The sequence below is a fragment of the Pipistrellus kuhlii genome, unplaced genomic scaffold, assembly GCF_014108245.1.
Source record: "Pipistrellus kuhlii isolate mPipKuh1 unplaced genomic scaffold, mPipKuh1.p scaffold_m20_p_3, whole genome shotgun sequence".
Lineage (NCBI taxonomy): Eukaryota > Metazoa > Chordata > Mammalia > Chiroptera > Vespertilionidae > Pipistrellus > Pipistrellus kuhlii.
Genome location: NW_023425529.1, coordinates 96184475 through 96204804, shown reverse-complemented (window position 1 = coordinate 96204804; position 20330 = coordinate 96184475). Strand labels below are relative to the sequence as shown.

Genomic DNA, 20330 nt, shown 5'->3' with positions numbered 1-20330 from the left:
GGGCTCCTGTTTCCTTCCCTCCAGGGCAATCCCACATCAGAGTCAACATTCCTTCCCTTGCAAGCAATGTGCGCGACTCCAGGGGCTCGGCCTTTCGCCACTCTCCCAGGACTCCACCTCACAGCCCCGTCTCCCTCTGCTTGAGCTTGGGTCCCCAGGGATTGGCCTAGAACTGGGGTTCAGAGCAGTCCGGACTGAGGCTCAGCGCTGCCGGAGGCTTAGTTTCTTCCGGCTAGGGTAATCCAGCATCAGAGTCAACATTCAGTCCTCTGTGCGCAATGTGCGTGCGACTCCGGGAGCCCTGCTTTTTGCTGCTCCCCTGGGATTCCACCTCACAGCCCCGTCTCCCCCTGCTGGAGCCTGGGTCCCCAGGATCTGTCCCATAACTGGGGCTCAGTGCTGCTGGTTCGGGGGTTCAGCCCAGGCTGGGGGTTTTATTTCCTTCCTGCTAGGGAACGCCAGGCAGCACCCAGCCCTCTACTCCTCTCTGGCTGTGACTTCTTCAAGCGGGCGTGCGTGCGGGCACGCAGCATGTCTCCGTACCTTAGGCTTTTTTTCAGCTCCCCTGATTTTCCTTCTAGTTTTCTCTTTCCTTCTTGTTGTAGAATTTTCAGTCAGTCAACTACCTGTAGCTCTGGGCGATGTCCACTCTACATTTTAGTTGTATTCCATTGAAATTGTTGTGAGCTGCTGCGGTTAGATGTCTTCCAGAGCAGCCATCTTGGATCCTCCTCCTGGATGTCTTTTATTTCCTCTTCTTATCTAATTGCAATGGCTACTACTTCCAGTACTATGTCAAACAGGTGTGGTGAAAGTGGGCATCCCTATCTGGTTCCTGTTCTTAGAGGGAATGGTTTTAGTTTTTGCCCATTGAGTATGATGTTGGCAGTGGGTATATCATATATAGCTTTTATTATGTTGAGGAACGATCCTTATGCTCTCACCTTGTTGAGAGTTTTTATCAGGAAAGGGTGTTGGATTTTATCAAATGCTTTTTCTGCATCAATTGATATAACTACATTATTTTTATCTTTCAATTTGTTCACATTTATTGATTTGCAGATATTGTACCATCCTTGCATTCCTGGAATAAATCCTACTTGGTCATGGTGTATGATCTTTGTGATGTTCTGCTGGAGACGATTTGCTAGAATTTTGTTGGGGATTTTGGCATCTATGTTCATGAGGGATATTGGCCTGTAATTCTCTTTCATTGAGTTGTCTTTATCTGGTTTTGGTATTAGGGTGATGCTGGCTTCATAGAATGAGATTAGAAGTGTTCCTTCCTCTTGAATTTTTTGGAATAGTCTGAGGAGGATAGGTTTTAGTTCTTACTTGAATGTTTGGTAAAACTCTCCTGTGAAGCCATCTGGCCCAGGCTTTTGTTTGCTGGAAGCTTTTTGATGACTGTTTCAATTTCTTCCCAAGTCACTGGTATATTGAGATTTTTAGATTTTTCCTGGTTGAGTTTGGAAGTTTGTATATTTCTAGAAATATGTCCATTTCCTCCAGGTTTTTCAGTTTGTTGGAATAGAGTTGTTCGTAGTATTTTGTAACAATCTGTTGTATTTTGGTGGGGTCTGTTGTTATTTCACCTCTTTCATTTCTGATTTTGTTTATTTGGGTCCTCTCTCTTTGTTTCTTGGTTAGCCTGGCTAGAGGTTCGTCTACGTTGTTTATCCTTTCAAAGAACAAGCTCTTGGTTTTGTTGATCTTATATATTGTTTCTTTGGTCTCTATGTCGTTTATGTCCCTTCAGATTTTTGTTATTTCCTTTCTTCTCCTTACACTCGGCTTTTCTTGTTGCTCTTTTTCTAATCTTTGAGTTGTAGAGTTAGATAATTTGTTACCATTTTTTCTTGTTTTTTTGCAATAGGCTTGTAGGGATATGAACTTCCCTCTCAAAACTGCTTTTGCTGTGATTTTGGATTGTTGTGTTTTCATTGTCATTTGTTTCCAGGATGTTTTAAATTTCTTCCTTGATTTCTCTGGTAAACCAGTCCTTCTTTTATAACATGCTGTTTAGTCTCAATGTGCTTGATTTCTTAGGGTTATTTCTATTGTAGTTAATTTCCAGTTTTATGCCACTATGATCTCAGAAGATGCTTGATATGATTTCTTTCTTCTTGAATTTGAAGAGACTTTGCCTATGTCCCTAAATGTGGTCCATCTTTGAGAATGTCCCATGTGCACTTGAGAAGAATGTATAATCTCTGGCTTTGGGGTGAAATGTTCTGAAGATGTTGATTAATTCCATCTGGTCTAGTGAGTCATTTAGGATTGATATTTCTTTGCTGATTTTTTGTTTAGATGATTTGTCCAAGGGTAACAGTGGGGTATTAAAATCTCCTACTATGATTGTATTTCTATTAATCGCTCCCTTAATGTCCTCCAGCAGTTGTGTTTTTTTGTTTGTTTGTTTTTGTTTTTTTGTGTGTGTTTTTTTAGTGTGTTTGGGTGCTCCCGTAATGGGTGCAAATATATTTACCAGGGTTATTTCTTTTTGTTGGATTGCTCCCTTTAGTATTATGAAGTGGCCTTCATTATCTCTTATGTCCTTCACTCCGAGATCTAATTTGTCAGATATAAGTATTGCTACCCCAGCTTTTATTTTCATTTCCATTCGCCTGGAAAACCTTTTTCCATCCCTTCACCCTCAGTCTGTGTGCGTCTTTTTCTCTGAAGTGGGTTTCTTGTAGACAACAGATATATGGGTCTTGTTTTCTTATCCAATCTGTTACTCTATGTCTTTTTATTGGAGCATTTAATCCATTTATATTTAAAGATATTATTGATAGGTACTCATTTGATGCCATTTTTATTCTATACCCCTGTGTTCCTTCTTCGCTTCCTATTTCTTTATTTTTACAGTAGACCCTTTAGCATTTCTTGCATTGCTGGTTTGGTGGAGATAAATTCCTTTAGTCTTTTTCTTGTCTGTGAAGCTCCTGATTACACCTTCAATTTTGATTGATAGCCTTGCTGGGTACAGTATTCTTGGATTCAGACCCTTCCTTTGCATGACTTTGTATAATATATTTTATCCCATTCCCTTTTGGCCTGATGAGTTTCTGTTGAGAAATCAGTTGCTAGTCTGATTGGGGTTCCTTTGTATGCAACTTTCTGTCTCTGTCTGGCTGCTTTTAAGATTCTTACTTTGTCGTTGGTGTTTGCCAATTTAATTATAATGTGCCTTGGCGTCAGTCTTCTGGGATTCATTTTGCTTGGGACTCTGCGAGTACCTTGGATTTGTGTGGGTTTTTTCTTCTCTTTCTCAGGAAAGTTTTCTGTCAATATTTCTTGAAATACTTTTTCCATGTCTTCCTCAGTTTCATTTCCTTCTAGATCTCCTATTATTCTAATATTTTTTTGCTTTGTATTGTCCCAAAATTCCCTTAGGCTATCCTCCTGCTTTTTAATTTTTTTTTTCAGAAGCTGCTCTAATTAGGTATTTTTTTTCCATCTTTTCTTCTAGCTTACTGATGTGGTCCTCTGCTTCTTCTAGTCTACTCTTGATGCTTTCTATTGAATTCTTCATAGTAGCGATGTCATTTTTCATTTCTTCTTGGTTCATCTTCATTTCCTCTTGTTTCTTATTCATATCATCAAATATCTCTTCCATTTTTTTAAGCCATCCTATGATCATTACTCTGAATTCTTGCTCCGGTAGGTTGCTTGCCTCTAACTTGTTTACTTCCTTTTCTGGTGATGCCTGCTTTTCTTTCATGTGCGGGCTATTTCTTTGTCTCCCCATGGTCTCTTTTTTCAGGATGTCTGGTTATGTGGTGTTCCTTCTCCTGCATTGATTTAAAGGCACAAAATGCAACACTACCAGGTACAACACAAAAGGCACTTAACAGGAATGTTTTTGCGATATTAATAACCTCTAATAAAGGTGACCACTAGAGTAGGGGTGTCTAACTCAATCAGAGAAGGGGCCAAAATCTAAAATCCAGCCTAAATCGCGGGCCGAATGGTTTACTGAACAGTCATAAACTGTCATTGTGATGGAAACGCAGCGGAGTGCAGTGATGACAGCGCGGTGCGGGCCACATTGCAAGGCCTGGCGGGACGGATTTGGCCCGCGGGCCTTGTGTTTGATACATGTGCACTAGAGAAAGGCAAATTAGGGCATAGGAGAGAAGGAAGAAAGGTAAAAATAAGATAAAAAAAGAAAAGAAAAAAAGAGGGATAAATAGATAGAAAAAGAAGGGAAAAAAAGTAATGACGAAATGACATTGGAAAACAGGGAAGAAAGAAAAGAGAGAGAGAGAGAGAGAGAGAGAGAGAGAGAGAGAGAAGAAGAAGAGAAGAAGAAGAAGAAGAAGAAGAAGAAGAAGAAGAAGGGAAGAAGAGAAGAAGAAGAAGAGAAGAAGAAGAAGAAGAAGAAAGAAGGGAAGAAGAAGAAGAAGACGACTAAGAGAGAAAGGAGAAACAAACTATATATATATATATATATATATATATATATATATATATATATATGGGAAAAATTCCCATAGAACTACCACTAATCCCAGCCAATGCCATCAACAATACTTGGAGATTAATACAAACTACAATATCTACTATTATTAAGTAAGGCTATGATGTACAGAAGAAAAAAACAAACAAAAACAAAGGATTTAAAAAAAATACAAAGCAACAATAATAGCACAAGAATAAGCATAACAATTTCACTAAAAAGCATAAAAATTCACCATAATCAACATTCACACAAACAATGAGAAAAGGATAGAGAGAACAGTTTTGTTTTGTTTTTAACTAGTTAATATAGTGAAGAGAGTGGTATTTGTACACTTGGATCAGGGGGTTTTAAATTAGGTCTGTAAGTATGGTGAGAGCTTTAGCAGGGGTATACAGAAAGAATAGGGGAAAAACTAAAGCCAGAAAGGGATAGGGTAAACAGGAGACAAAAGGGTAAAAGTTAGTAAGAGAGTAATGGTGTAAAGGTCAAGTTGAGATAGGGTTGAACGATGCTATAGCAGAGATTAAAATAGAATGAAGAGTAATCCCAATGTAAAATAAAGAGAAAATAAAATGGTACTGGAGAAAAAAAAGAAGAAAAAGGGAACAAAAAATGCAAAATAGCAGAAGTAATAGTGATGATTGAGATTGAAAGATGTAATAATTGAAAAGGTAAAATCAAGTAAGTAAAAAAGAAAACAATTCATTTCTTAAGTAAAAGATGTAAAAAATGAAAATAAAGTAAAAGATGTAAAAAATGAAAATAAAATAAAGAATAGTAAAATTAGCATAAAAAATGTCCAGTAGTGGTCATTCACTTCCTCTGTTATTGTATTTGGCATGCCTGATTCTCAGACCAGACAGTCTTTCAATTTCCAGCGTTCCACTGCACCCCAGTTATTTGTGTCCATTTATTTTTGATTAATTAAAATACAGTAAAAAGAAATAAAGGCAGTTTGTAATTCAGCCCCTAGGTGGCAGTGTTTCAGGTTTGATCTCCCAGTCTTTTTGGCTACTCTGGCCTTCTTTCTCTATGGCTCTAACTGCCAGAGTGCCTGCTGGCTCCCAGACTATCTCTTCTGGCCCTGATCCCCCGTTTCCAGGAAGGCAATTTCCCCCTGCAATCTCCCGGCATATGCCCAACTGGACAGTCCTTCCCTAGTATTCAGAAGCAAGGGGGTGAAGGGGATCAGGCCCCAAGGTGTCCAGATGTTCCGCCCATGGAGGGACAGCCCGGATTCTTAGCAATCTGTTCCGTGTCCCTTGGCGTTTTAAAAAAGTCCCCCTTCTGGGGAAGATTACACCAAACCCAGCACTGGATCTCGCTGGGCAGGATTCTCTCTGCAGCTGCAGCCTTCTTTCGGCACAGCTAGGTGTGGGGGGCCACTAGGGCGCTCCGCAGCTACAGTCGCAGCAGGGTGTTCGGGAGCGCCACGGCTACAGTCGCTGCCGGCTCAGCAGGGACCCAGAACCCTCACTCTATCTCTGCAAACTCTGACTTTTCCATGGGTGATTAAAGAACTCCCTTGAATCCACGTGTTTGTGCAGATTGGGGCATCACAGCTGCTCAATGGTCTCCTCTGCTGTGTGTTTTTCCAGGCCTCAGAGAAGATCCTCCTTTCCTGGTAAGATGGTGCAACCTTCCCTCTGAGCCCGTAGCTCCGGGAGAGATCTCCGCTGCCGGAGTGCTGGCTGCTTGGTCAGGAAATCCTGTCCAGCGGACCCTTCCTTATCTTCCTTTAGAGTTCTGCTAACCCTTAGTTGCCAATCAATATTCCCTGAGTAACTCAAACGCTGCTTCTATCTGTTTTGGGACCAGGGTCAGAGCAAGTCCGTCTGTTCGGTTGCCATCTTGTCCCCAATCCTTATATATTATTATTTATGTAGTATTCCTTCCTATTAAATATGTTGGCTAATCCAGTTCTTTTCAACATTTTGCTAATATGAATAACAGCTCTAAACAGATTGTATATGAAAATGCTATGAAACAGTACTAGTATTTTCCTTGTAGGCTATTTTCATCAATGGTGAGAATAGTTTTCTAACTCTTTTAATATCTTGCATGGGTATAGTTCAGAAAAATTGGAACACTTTGCAGTACCCATAGAATTATGTTAAATAACTGAGAGAGAGAGAAGAGAGAGAGAGAGAGATAATGAATATGAATGAATTCAGTGAGTTATTTTAGTGTCTGATAGGAGGGAATGTATAACAAGTGAAAAACTATATGCAGAACATCAAGGCCTCAGAGAGAAGTGACGGCTTTATCTTTTTTATGATGCCATTTTATCCCACACAGATCTTTTGGTGCATTTTCAGGGACTGGCAGCTAAAGAAAGTGGTTACCTGATCTGTAACAGAGCCTTAGATGCAATGAGGGTAAGGGCTTCAGCACTGGCTTCTGATCAGTAGTAAACTGGGATGTAGTAAAGATGAAGTAATTTCTTTACAAGGCCTAAATCACACTTTATGGGAGGTTGCTTTTCCCTACATAGCCTGAATTTGACTTCAGTTTCTTCACCTGCAAAAAGGGGACTGTATTTGTCTGGACTTTCCAGAGAAATAGAATATAGTTTCAGTGTCTGACAGGAGGGAAATATACAACTGAGAAATTAGCTATATACAGAATACTGAGGCAGATTAGGAAACCTCCTAACAATTGTAATGTAGGATCAGACATCACAGACCAGTAAACCAATAGGTCCTCTTGTCAGAGCCCCGACATCCACTTATGATCAAATGGAAAATAGTTTATGGCAGGAAACTCATGTGGTGTCACAGAAGTCAACAACAATAAGGACTGGCTAAAATCAGTTTCATCCACAATGGAGAGAAAGTTGACCAGAGACTGATCCCAAAGATCATTATACTATCATTGTAATTAAAACTGATACCATAGCCGAAACTGGTTTGGCTCAGTGGATAGAGCGTCAGCCTGCGGACTGAAAGGTCCCAGGTTCGATTCCAGTCAAGGACATGTACCTTGGTTGCGGGCACATCCCAGTAGGGGGTGTGCAGGAGGCAGCTGGTCAATGTATCTCTCTGATCAATGTTTCTAGCTCTCTATCCCTCTCCCTTCCTCTCTGTAAAAAAAATCAATAAAAATATTTTTTTTTAAAAAAACTGGGGGTGAGGGGACCAATGCTATGACATTTCCCAATCAAGCCATATTAGGAAAGCAAAATCAGAATTTTGTGCCACAAAGTTCAGAAAAAAGTCTACCTTTGGAAATAGGAAATCCTAAGAACTGACTGTTCATTTGTGCAACTCACTGGCGAGTTTGCCTGCCTCCACTTAGACCTGTACTTTTGCTTCTTTCTCAGCAGAGCATCCTAGCCTCTATGTCTCTTTCTGAAAAAAATTTGTTTTTACTCTCACTTGAACTCTCACTCAGACATGTTCTTGAATTCTTTCCTGAGAAAGTCAAGAGCCTAGAGATATTGGACCCTCCTGGTGCAGGGCCAGCGCCCGGTATGGAACAGTTCTGGTGACAATACCAAAGCCTTGGAGAAAAAGGAATGACCAAACTATCTTATTGTCTTATCTTTCCTACAATGCCACTCCATCCCATACAAATCTTTTGGATATAAATATATCATATATTTTTTCTTTATATAAATATTTATATATTTTTTCTTTATATAAATATATAAATATAACAACTAATTATTTATTATAAGGAATTGGCTCACATGATCATGGAGACTGAAACATCCTAAAATCTGTAGTCAGCAAGCTGGAGACTCAGGAGAGTTGATGGTTAAGGTCTAATCCAAGGGCAGGAAAAGACTTATGTCCCAGCTCAATAGTCAAGCAGACAACCCTTTTCTCTTACTCAGCCTTTTTGTTCTACTCAGATCTTCAGTTAATTGGATAAAGTCCACACACACTGAGGAGGACAAGCTGCTTTATTCAGTTTATTGATTCAAATATTAATATAACCCATAAACACCCTCACAGACACACCCAGAATAATGTTTGACCAAATGTCTGAGTATCCAATGGCTCAGTAAATTGACACATAAAATTAACCTTTATAGGGACCCAAAAATGTATGTTCTTCCTTCTTTCAAAACTTCAACTCAGGGAGAAAGGCATAGGATGGAGGGTGATAGGGAAAGTTATTAATGAGTTTGAAGTTGCCACAGTCAAATAATTATAAGGCAGATGACTTAAAAACCAAAAAGAAGTGAACATTTTGTGCACCAGGCCTCTAGTAGTATAAATAGGAAAATATATGAATGATGGTCAGCAGAACAAATTGCAACAGGAAAATAGGAAGGAAAGAAGGAAGGAAGGAAGGAAGGAAGGAAGGAAGGAAGGAAGGAAGGAAGGAAGGAAGGAAGGAAGGAAGGAAGGAAGGAAGGAAGTCCTTATTCTCTACTGGCCAGAGAATTATCTTAGGAATGGCAGGGCAAATAAATCTGTATCTGTGCTTGGAAACTTAGAGAGTCACCATATTTGGTCAGAGAAGTTCTATGTAGTAATATCTTGCAGAAAAGCCAGATTTGCCTGGAGTGACGTGGTGGTTGGTGGTCAGGTGCCTGATAAAGTTGGGAGAGAAAATAGGAGCTGGGTCACACATATCAACACACATTGATGATCAGTTTTGCAATGAGACCTAGGACTGATAATCATTCAGCCCACGACTACACTAGGGGAAGGAGAGGGAAAGTAGAGGGAGGTTCAATACAGTGGTCAAAATTACAAGTGTGAACAGAGGGGCTCTTTCCTAGGCCAGCTCTTGTTCTCCCACCCCTCTCAACTAGAGGGAGGGTAGGAGAAATCCCTTGCAATTTAGTGTCATTTGTGACCAGCGGAAACACTCCTTTTACTAGGCAAAGAGGCAGCCAGAACCCTGATATCATTCTATATTTTCTGGGTGTAAAAGTAGGAAGAGGGAGTGATGATAAATGGATTAAGAAACAGATTTGAAAATAATGGTGGTGGTGGTGGTGGGGTGATGTACCCTGATAGAATGGTAGAAACAAAAACAACTAGAGGCCTGATGAACGAAATTCATGCACAAGTAGGCCTTCCTTCCTACAGCAGCCAGCACTGGCTTCTCTCTGGCACCCAGAGCACTGGCTTCTCTCTGGCACCCAGGACCCAGACTTTCCTCTGGCTGCTGGCAGGCAACCGGGACTAGGGCTTCCCTTGCAGCCCCAGATTCATCCGGAAGGTCTTCTGGAAGGACATCCAGAGGAACAGTCCAGTCTAATTAGCATATTACATTTCTATTATTATAGATGTTATCTCATTTAACTCTCCAGTGACCAGGTAGACCTTGATGTGAGTAGATATCGGTTTCCAGAGTACAGGTGCAGCAACATGCTCAAGCCCTCCTGAGCAGCAGCAGCAGCAGCAGCAGAAGAAGAGCTGAGCATGGAGCCTGCTCCTCATTAGTGAGTTCTGAATCATCTCCATCATTTCTCTACTCATCTGGTTTGAGGGCGAATGCTCTCAACTAAACCCTTGCCTGGGCCAGCTCTTCCTGGTGACAACAGGAAGAGAATGAAAGTTTGGGAAGTGAGTTTTCACATTTCTTTCCTAAGAATCTTGAATAATAATTGCCTATATCCCATTATGAAGGAGTGCTCTTTAGTAATAGGACTGCTCCCTTGCTCAGTGGCACGGAATCCAACAGCGCAGTTCCCAGAGCTCCCAGCAGGCACAAGCTTCACGGAGAAGTTGGGTGGGGCCTCGTGTGAGGGGAGGGGAAAAGGGTACATGTGAGTGTGGGGGGTGGAGGAGAGGAGGGAGTGGCGGGAGGAGCCACTGTGACCTGCCTGGGTTCCTCCCCTCCCTGGGCACTGTGATGCTGAAGAGCAGCTGCTGGATAAGCAAGCCTGTCCCCAGCCCCCACCTGCCCAGTGTGTCACAATAGCGGACACGGCTGTATCTGGAACAGTTGGGGTGAGCAGGCCAGCTGGGAGGAGAGCAGGAGAAGTGCTCAGCTGAGATGGTGAGCCTGCAGCGCAGGAGTTGGGGAGGGGCAGGCACCCAGCCTAGGGCCATATCTATGTGGCGGCTATCAGATTCATAACTTCGGATCAGTAGAGTTTGAAGTCTCCTGGGGGTGTCAATTCAGGGTGATGGGACCAATGGAGCTTTGTTCACATGAGAGAAGTGGGAGAGTACATAGGGAGCACAGTGCAGGACAGAGGAAATTCTGAGGGAGCCCCAAATGGACAGCTCAGGGACCAGAATGAGGGGAGAAAGGGCAGTCCAACATTCCAGATTGGTGGGCCCATGGTTGGGGGAGTGGGTGCAGTCAGCTCACTACACCCAACCAACCACGAATGTCATTGTCCCAGACTGTGACAGGGGACTTAGTGCATCATAGTCACTCCAAATTGGGGTAGTTCTCTTTTCTTGTCTCCACGATCTGGCTTGGGTTTGGGACACTTACAATTTGAGCTTGCTCAGCTTCGCAGCACTTGGAACCCACGCCAACTCCCCAGTTTTTTGTGTGTGTTTTTTAGCAGTTAGTCAGAAGGACTTTAGCACACAGATAGCTCTCTTTGTCTCACCAGGGACCTCAGACTTCTTGTTTTCCTACCTACCTAGCTTAGGGGCCTTAGCACAGGCCTGGTTTCCACATTGCATCTGTCTCCTTTCATAGTCATGGATCTTACTTGCTGAGGAGGAGATATCTCTACATTTCTAGTTCCACCCTCTAGAATCCCTCCTCTCTCCCCCACAATTGGGGTGGGTAATAGCCACCTCCAATCCACTTCTATGACCACCTGGAAACCCAGAATCTCCTGATCCAGAGTTGTGGTGTTTTAGCAGTAGGGAGGTAGTTTTAAAAAGTTGGGTTTGTTTGAGGACAGAATAAACATGTCTCTGAGACCAAGATCAGGTTCTCTGGCACTCGATTCAGATGTTAGTGACAAATCAGACAAAGGGAGAACTTCCCCACTTCTCCTGGCCTCTGCTCAATTTGGCAAGTGCCCAGAGCTTTCTGGCTCTGGCCCCAACTCTGCTGTTTCTAGCTCCAGATCTGTCCAGCACCCTACCTCTTCTGGCATATACTTTTCTAATTGGTGTTCCTAGTTTCTTGGGATATATTCCTAGAAGCAGGATCACTGGGTCAAATGGCAGTTCCATTTTTAGTTTTTTGAGGAAATTTCATACTGTTCTCCACAGTGGCTGCACCAGTCTGCATTCCCACCAGCAGTGCACGAGGGTTCCTTTTTCTCCGCATCCTTGCCAACACTTGTTGTTTGTTGATTTCTTGACAAATGTGATATGGTCCTGCATTGCCATTTTGATTTGCATCTCTCAGACGATTAGTGACTTTGAACAAGTTTTCATATGTCTCTTGGCTTTCCTTATGTCCTCTTTCAAAAAGTATCTCTTTAGGTCCCTTGCCCATTTTTTTATTGGATTGTTTATTTTACTTTTGTTAAGTTGTATGAGTTCCCTGTAAATGTTGGAGATTAAACCCTTATAATATTGTGAAATATGTTCTCCCATGCAGTGGATTTCTTGTTGTTTTGTTGATGGTTTCTTTTTCTGTAAAAAAAGCTTTTTCTTTTGATGTAGTCTCATTTGTTTATTTTCTCTTTAGCTTCCATTGCCCTAAGGGCGGTATCAGTGAAGAAGTTCTTTGGCATATGTCTGAGATTTTGCTGCCTGTGGATTCCTCTAGTATATTTATGGTTTTCCGTCTTATGTTTAAGTCCTTTATCAATTTTTAGTTTATTTTTGTGTATGTTATAAGTTGGTGTTCTAGTTTCATTTTTTTGCATGAATCTGTCCAATTTTCCCAATACCGTTTATTGAAGAGACTACCTTAACTCCATTGTATGTTCTTGCCTCCTTTGTCAATATTAATTGAACACAGTGGTTTGGGTCAATTTCTGGTGTCTCTATTCTATTCCACTGGTCTATATGTCTGTTCTTGTGCCAGTACCAGGCAGTTTTAAGAACAGTGCCTTTGTAATACAGCTTGATATCTGGTATTTCGAACCCTTCTATTTTGTTTTTTCTCAAGATTGCTGCAGCTATTCGGGATCTTTTTTTATTCCAGATCAATTTTTGGAGAGTTTGTTTTAGGTCTGTGAAATATGCTATTGGTATTTTAATGGGCAGTACATTGAATCTATAGATTGGTTTAGATAGTATGGACATTTAATGATGTTGATTCTAGCAGTCCATGAACAGGGTATGTTCTTCCAGCTGTTTATGTCTTCCTCTATCTCTTTTTTTCAATGTCCTGTAGTTTTCTGAGTATGAGTATTTTACCTCCTTAGTAAAGTTTATGCTTAGGTAATTTTTTTGGTGCGATGGTAAATAGGATTTTTTAAATCTCTCTTTCTGTAAGTTCACTTTTGGTGTATAAAAATGCCCTAGATTTCTTGGCATTAATTTTGTATCCTGATATATTGCCAAATTTACTTTTTAAGTCTAATAATTTTTGATAGAGTCTTTAGGGTTTTCTCTGTACAGTATCATGTCATTTTTGAATAATGACAGCTTTACTTCTTTTCCAATTTGGATGCCTTTTATTTCTTCTTTTTGTCTAATTTCTATGGCTAGCACTTCCAGTAGTATGTTGAACAGGACTGGTGAAAATGGGCATCCCTATCTCGTTCCTCTTCTTAGGGGAAATGGTTTTAGTTTTTGCTCATTGATTATGATGTTTGCTGTAGATTTGTCATATAAGGCTTTTATTATGTTGAGGTATAATCTCTCTATTCTCATTTTCCTGAGCATTTTTATCAAGAAAGGATGTTGGATTTTGTCAAATGCTTTTTCTGCATCAATTGATATGACTGTGATTTTTATCTCTCATTTTGTTTATGGGATGTATCATGTTTATTAATTTGATGGCATCGTACCACCCTCACATCCCCAGGAGAAATCCTACTCGGTCATGGTGTATGATCTTTCTGTTGTAATGCTAAATTTGATTTGCTAGAATTTTGTTAAGGATTTTGGCATCTATGGTCATGAAAGATATTGGCCTGTAATTCTCTTTCATTGTGTTATCTTTATCTGGTTTTGGTGGCAGCATTGTCTTGATGGGGAAATATTTTTTATTGACTTTCTCCCACTCACAAAACCTCTTTTTAAATGACACATCTATAAACCTAGACCATAACTTTTCTAAGGGTTGAGAACTCTGCTAGCAGACCTCATGTTGTTGCAACCCACAGGTTGAGAACTGCTAGCAGAGTTGCCTAAGACCATCAGAAAACACAGATATTTACATTACTATTAGTAACAGTAGCAAAATTAGAGTTATGAAGTAGCAACAAAAATAATCTTATTGTTGGGGATCACCACAACATTAGAAACTGTAATAAAGTGTTAAGGCATTAGAAAAGTTGAGAACCACTGATCTAAGGTGTCCCTTGAGATAAACTTTAACAGTGCAGGTGTGGGACATTGAAGTAGTTGCTAGGAAGAGGCTATTCTACACAACCAGGACCGAACGCAGGCTTAGAATCAAAAAGACCAGAAGCTTTAATTTAAATTGTAAGCATATGCAAAATAATTTAATTAACTGCTGGAGGAATTATACCACATGAAACATATGCAGTTGCAAATCACACAGCACTTTACTACACAATTCCTGGTGCTGGAGGTACAGGCTTATTGAGGATCCCCAGAACTGTCCTCTGGAGTTCGGCAGCTGGTCTGGTCTGATCCAGATGCAGGGGGCTGGTGTTCCTCACCTGAGAGCTCAGTTGTGTCTGTCTGGCAGGGAGAGGAGCATGGAGTGGTGTCATTTGCCTGACTGGCAAAAGGACGTGCCTTTGTGGCTGTCTTGTCAGATGAGCACTTTTTTTGGTCTGGACTCCAGTTTTAATTCCTGTACCCCATTTGCAACTGCCTAGGTGGCTATCAATGAATTATGTCAATGCACACATGTTTATTTCAAATAGGGCAAGGGGCTAGTGCATCACTCACTCAAGTGGTTATCTTGACAAGTCACTTTGAGTTGAGTTGTTTACTAAAGTTCACATCCTTATCTATGAGGTATCATTGCTTCAGGGCAGTGGGGAATCACACTTTAAGTTTCAAGGAAAGTTAATTTAAACATTTTAAAACCTATCCTATATATCTAATAAAGAGGTAATATTCAAAGTGACCATAACTCCAGCACACAAGATGATTTGTCCCCATGTGGTCAAAGATGGCCACCACCATGTGGACACAAGATGGCCACCACAAGATGGCCAGCAGGGGAGGCAGTTGGGGGGGACTAGGCCTGCAGGGGAAGGATGTTGAGGGGGACTAGGCCTGCAGGGGAGGGCAGTTGGGGGCAACCAGGCTGGAAAGGGGGGGCAGTTAGGAGTGACTGGCCACCAGGGGAAGGAAGTTGGAGGGGGCCAGGCCTGCGGGGAAGGGCAGTTAGGGTCAATTAGGCTGGCAGGGGAGTGGTTAGGGGGTGATCAGGCATGTAGGCAGGCAAGCAGTTGGGAGCCAGCAGTCCTGGATTGAGAGGGATGCCCAGTGGGATCGGGCCTAAACATCTCAAGGGGTCCCAGATTGGAGAGTGTTCCAGCTGGACTTTAAAATTGCATTTTTAAATATTTTTTAAACATTTTTATATATTACTAGGACACAGGTTCTTATAGATTTCACTGGCTACATGCTTCTGAGCAGTGGAGGGGCCTGATAAGCAGAGCTCTTTCAGTCCATGGCTGGGGCAAAGGCGCTGGTATGTTACACCCAGATTTCGTGATCCCAAGGACCACCAGGGAGCCGAGTCCGATGCAATAGCAGAAAGCCTGTTCCATGCTAGCATGGGCTCTGTCCCACTTACACTGACATTGGCATGGCGGAAGAGCGTGAGCTTCAACAGATCAAGGGGTTTATAAGGATGGTAATGTCACTGCTTTGACTGACCCTGATTGGTTGGGTGAGGGCTAGGGTCCAGTTACAAAACGGAGGATCAGGAGTTCCATCCTGCCCTCTTATTCCGAAGAGTTAGCCCCGCTCTGCCCTTTCAGGTACATTTTCATGGGAAGATACCGGGGAGGTAATTCTAATGTTGAGGGTCCTTTTGGAGGGGGCTCCTGGTGACCTTGAAAGGGAGATGAAAGCTAAAAATAATTTTCAAGGAGGAAGTAGCTGTTGAATATAGCGCCAGTGAAAGGGGATGAGTAGGAGTATATGGCACTGTTGGGGAAAGGAAGTAGACAAACTGCTCCTTTTCTCTTTGGCCACCTATCTGCAGCCTTGACATTTCCCCTGACAGTGTCTTCCTGTTAGAATTTCTCCCAGAAAATGAGCTATGGAAGAGAATGGGAAAACAAAGTGGGTACTGTGTAAATCAGATTCACACTCCTTGATATCTCCTACACTTGTACCCAATGTCAGTTAAAGCTTAAGTGACTTTTGACATCACTGGGTCTCCTGCAGGGAGTCTACTTACCCTTGCCATTCCTAATGTTGGTCTATATCATCCCTCCTAGTGCTGTAACTGCAGAGCTACCTTCATTCAACTGATGTGAATTTAGGTTGACTCCTTGTTGTGGCTGTTTCTGATTTGCTATCTATTCTATGTTTTGATTAATTTCAAAGGGTTGTAATTGAAGGGTTTTGAGCAGAAATAATTCAAATAATTTTTAATGAGTCACATTTGTTCTCACTTAATTATCCCTCTGTGACACTGTTGGAGGTATATTTTATTTGCCATCTCTGACCTAGACCCTAAAGTTTAGGTGATTTATTATCCCAGTCTGACAACTAGAAATAATTTGCTGTAATAATATGCTTCCTGAAAGCCACACAGATGGTCAAAGATACGTGGACTTGTCTCAGGTTTTCACATGGCATATAGTATTGGCCTGTGTCAGTTCCTTTCTAAGTAATGTGCCAATTTTACTGTTTTGTGATACTACAAAAATGATTATTAAATCTCCTTCTATAGAGGACTGTGATTAGCTGACCTTAGTTCTTTGAAGAGAAAGCAAAAGGAAATAACTAGTATTAAAATAGAAATAATATAAGATTGACATAGGGAAAGGTTTCTTACAGTATAATTATAAAGGTTGTTGACTTTATTTTTTTGACATTCTACAAAACATAGGCCCCTTTTCCTATGGAGAATGGTCGTAGGTAGCACAAATGTAGCATCTACCCTGCCCTTCCTGAGCTTATGCCTCAGACAAACTGAGCAATTTGTGAGACCTGCCCTAACTTTTCCTGCTTCTTGTTCATACTGCTTCTAAATTTAACGAAAATGGTAATGTTTATCAAGGTCTTTGCAAATATTCCTTCTCCAAGAAACCAAATCAAATTATTTCTTTCTTTTTTGAATTCCCATTGCCTTATAAGCACTGGCCACTCTCCTTTTTGTTAAATAGATGTGAGCCCCCTTAGGGCAGGGTTTTCATACTAACCATCCATATGTTTATTTACCACATGCTATGTTCAAGCACTGTGGTCAAAGCTAGAGATTCAGTGAGTAAACAAGGGTTCCTTGCCCTCACAGAATTTACTCCCTTTAAGAGGGAATTCAGAAAATTGAACAAACAACTATTAAATGGTGTGATAAATGCAACGATAGGGATAAAATGACTTGTGGGAGCACATACTAGGGCTCCTATATTGTTTTGTGGTTTTCCAGATTTCCTGTAGAAAATACCTTTTAATGAGAGACCTGGAGGATGAATAAGAATTAGCTCAGGCCAAAACTGGTTTGGCTCAATGAACAGAGTGTCAGCTTGGGGACTGAAAGGGACCGGGTTTGATTCCGGTCAAGGGCATGTACCTTGGTTGCGGGCACATCTCCAGTAGGGGATGTGCAAGAGGCAGCTGATTGATGACTCTCTCTCATCGGTGTTTCTAACTCTCTATATCTCTTTCTTCCTCTCTGTACAAAATCAGTAAAATACATTTTTTTAAAAATTAGCTCAGTACCTTTCAATACCATTTTGTATATCATAGCACAATCAATATTTGTTGTAGGAATGACAAAGTAGGAACTTTCATAGTTATCTCAGCACTAGGCTTGTGGGAGGAATGTCTCTGTTTTCTTGAGGAAAGGAACTCCTTTATTAGGGTCTCTTTATCTTCCCATCTTCAGCTCCTGCATTGCTGGACAAAAAGGCACCAACAACACACACTTCACAAAATCCCAAGAGTCCAGCTCCCCTATCATTGCGTTTATCACACCATTTAATAGTTGCTCGTTCAATTTTCTGGTCTAAGCTCTACAAGCCCAGATTCAAAATAGAATTGAGAGACAGAAATAGTGTAAGAGAGAAAGCAGGAGCTCTGATTGGCTAGAGAGAAGAATCTGAAATATGAGCAAACATATGACTTACATATCCTCTGCTGGGTCAGCTTACTCTCTGCATCCCCTCCCCTTATCCTGAGAAACAGATTTCTATTACTATTAGAGAAGGATGACTCATTTTCAAATATGAGTCATAGTGGCACTATCATAAGCCACTCTCAGTTTCTCTCTGTGGAACTTTTTCTTGTTTGAAGTTTTGCCATACAGGTTTGGCCTTGCATTGATGTAGGCGTGAGCACAGCCCAGGGCCTGGAAGTGCAAAGTATTGGTGAGGCAGGAAGTATAAAGTGAAGAACTCAGGCCAAGATCAGAAGACCTGGATTCCAGTTTAGGCTCTTTTGTTACAGAGTTATAAAATCTTGAATCTTCTTTCTTTACCTTTCTGTGCCCTGGCTCCTTCATCTGTAAAATGATGGGGAAGGAATCATATTCAGTGACCCATGGGGCCAGTCCAGCACAGGTATCCCAACCATTCTGAACTAACACAATGTTCCCAGTTATGGAAGATGGATGACCTTCCTTGGCATGACATCTTGCCTCCCAAAGTCACCAGCTTTGGGTTTACTCTGTAGAACTTTACTCTGTAGAACTTCCAGGCAGGAGTGTAACTGAATGCAGGTTTGACTGGTTGCCACAAGGAAAGCCAAATTCGTGAGACAGGTGCTTATGAGAAAGAAAGTAGTTTATTCAAGTGCTGCCCATCTGAGAAGATGGGGGACGCTCATACCAAAGCCCACCTTAACATCTTAGTGCAGGCAGGGATTTTTATCAGGAGGGAGAGGGAAAGCAGAACAAAGAAATGGGGAAGGGGGGGTTGAAAGTTCTCTACCTGTAAGTCAGCACAGTCCATTCCAATGATTATATTGAAACTGGCCAAGCGGAGGTTCGGTTTTTATGGTTGAGAGTCACTAAGTCTCCTGGAGCCAGAATGTCCAGTTGCTAGAATCAGCCTCCTTTACTGAAGCTAATTCCTGTAATATGCTTAAAATGCTATTAGCGATATAAGGCAAACTGGGCCTTTGTTTTAAGGCATACATCTTACTCCCTAATTTGGGAAGAAGCATTGTTCATTATATGTTATTTAATCAAGAAGGTTAGCATAAGATGTCATATATCCTCTGTAACTTAGCCTCAAGGATGATGAGGCAAAGTGATTGGATAGGACTAACCCAGTGCCTGAGCTGGAGGAGAGACATGGAGGAGCCTTGGACTGCTCCTTGTGTGTGTTGGAATGCTGAGCAGGTGCTCTGATCTTAGTGCTCTATGCAGGCTCATAGAAGTTTTAATGTCATTTGTGATTTCTTTGTGTAAATATAAAATTCTTATTTGCCTTTGCAAATGTTACTTGAATAAATGACTAAGTGAAATGGGGCAGGAAGAACCTTAAAATAAGGTAAATATGATGAGTAGGATGCCTACCTGTGCTCCTCCTCTATTTTCTTTTTGAAAAATTTGAAAACTTCAGAAAAATATAGTACTATAATGCCATCCATATATTATCTATATTTAATAATAATTATATTTCTGCTACATTTACCTGCTGTGTTTATTGAAGTATTTTAAAGTAAAATATAGATATGACATTTTACTTCAAGTGCTTAAAAAATTATTTGAAAAAAATAAGGACATTTTACTTAACTGTATTTTCATTGTCATGCTTAACAAAATTAATCAACTTCTCTATTTGTCTCCCAAATATTTTGATTTGTTCAAACCAGAATTCAAAGATTGCATACATGTAGATATTTTGCTTCATAAGTTTCTTTTGATATCACCTTTATTTTTCTGAATTAAAAGATTGGATCAATTGCCATGTAGAATGTCCCACTTTCTGGATTAATTTTATTGTTTTCTCATGTCACTTATGGCTCTGATTCTGTATTTTCTTTTTTTTTTTTTTAATTGGTTCTAGGATTCTTTTCCATTTACTTTCTTTCTTTTTTTTTTAATACATTTTATTGATTTTGTACAGAGAGGAAGGGAGAGAGATACAGAGTTAGAAACATCGATGAAAGAGAGTCATCGATCAGCTGCCTCTTGCACACCCCCCACTGGGGATGTGCCCGCAACCAAGGTACATGCCCTTGACCGGAATCGAACCCGGGACCCTTCAGTCCCCAAGCCGACGCTCTATCCATTGAGCCAAACCGGTTCCGGCTGATTCTGTATTTTCTATTACATGGAAGCTAAATCCAAGGATTTTAAATTAAAAACTGAGTATTTCTGACAAGAATTACTTGTGGGAAGTGCTGTGTTTTTCATGTTGTATCTCCTCAGCAGTTACTTAATGTTTAGTTTCCTCATTATTAGTAGTGTTAATATTGACCCCACCCAGCACTAGGCTGGTGACCATTGTGGTTTCTTTTACCCCTTGTGACCTATAAGTAAAAGTGATTCTTTAGCACCACAAATATCCAGCTCCCCATCAACCTTTCACTGCATGGTGTTGGAATCCTTGTTCAAATCAATTATGTAATTAGAAACATTTGTAATATGGCAATATTTCTTTTTTAATTAAAAAATTTTTATTTACTGATTGATTTTAGAGAGAGAGGAAGGGAGAGAGGAACATTGATTTGTGGAACACTGTTCCACTTTT

At 40.9% G+C, this 20330-nt stretch overlaps 1 protein-coding gene across 3 annotated transcripts in view; it reads left to right on the top strand.

Moving 5' to 3' along the window:
• TUBA8 (tubulin alpha 8) overlaps window positions 1-20330 on the top strand; it is a 74599-nt gene that overhangs the window by 37402 nt on the left and 16867 nt on the right. The window contains exon 1 of one of the 3 annotated variants that reach the window (XM_036456846.2): window positions 10279-10432. The exons of 1 other annotated variant lie outside the window; for it this stretch is intronic. In XM_036456846.2, coding sequence (XP_036312739.1) covers window positions 10430-10432 — 3 coding nt within the window. In that variant the 5' untranslated portion in view covers window positions 10279-10429. Of the gene's footprint in view, window positions 1-10278; window positions 10433-20330 lie in introns of those variants that run through there. One more of the 3 variants, XM_036456848.2, reaches the window with a different exon arrangement.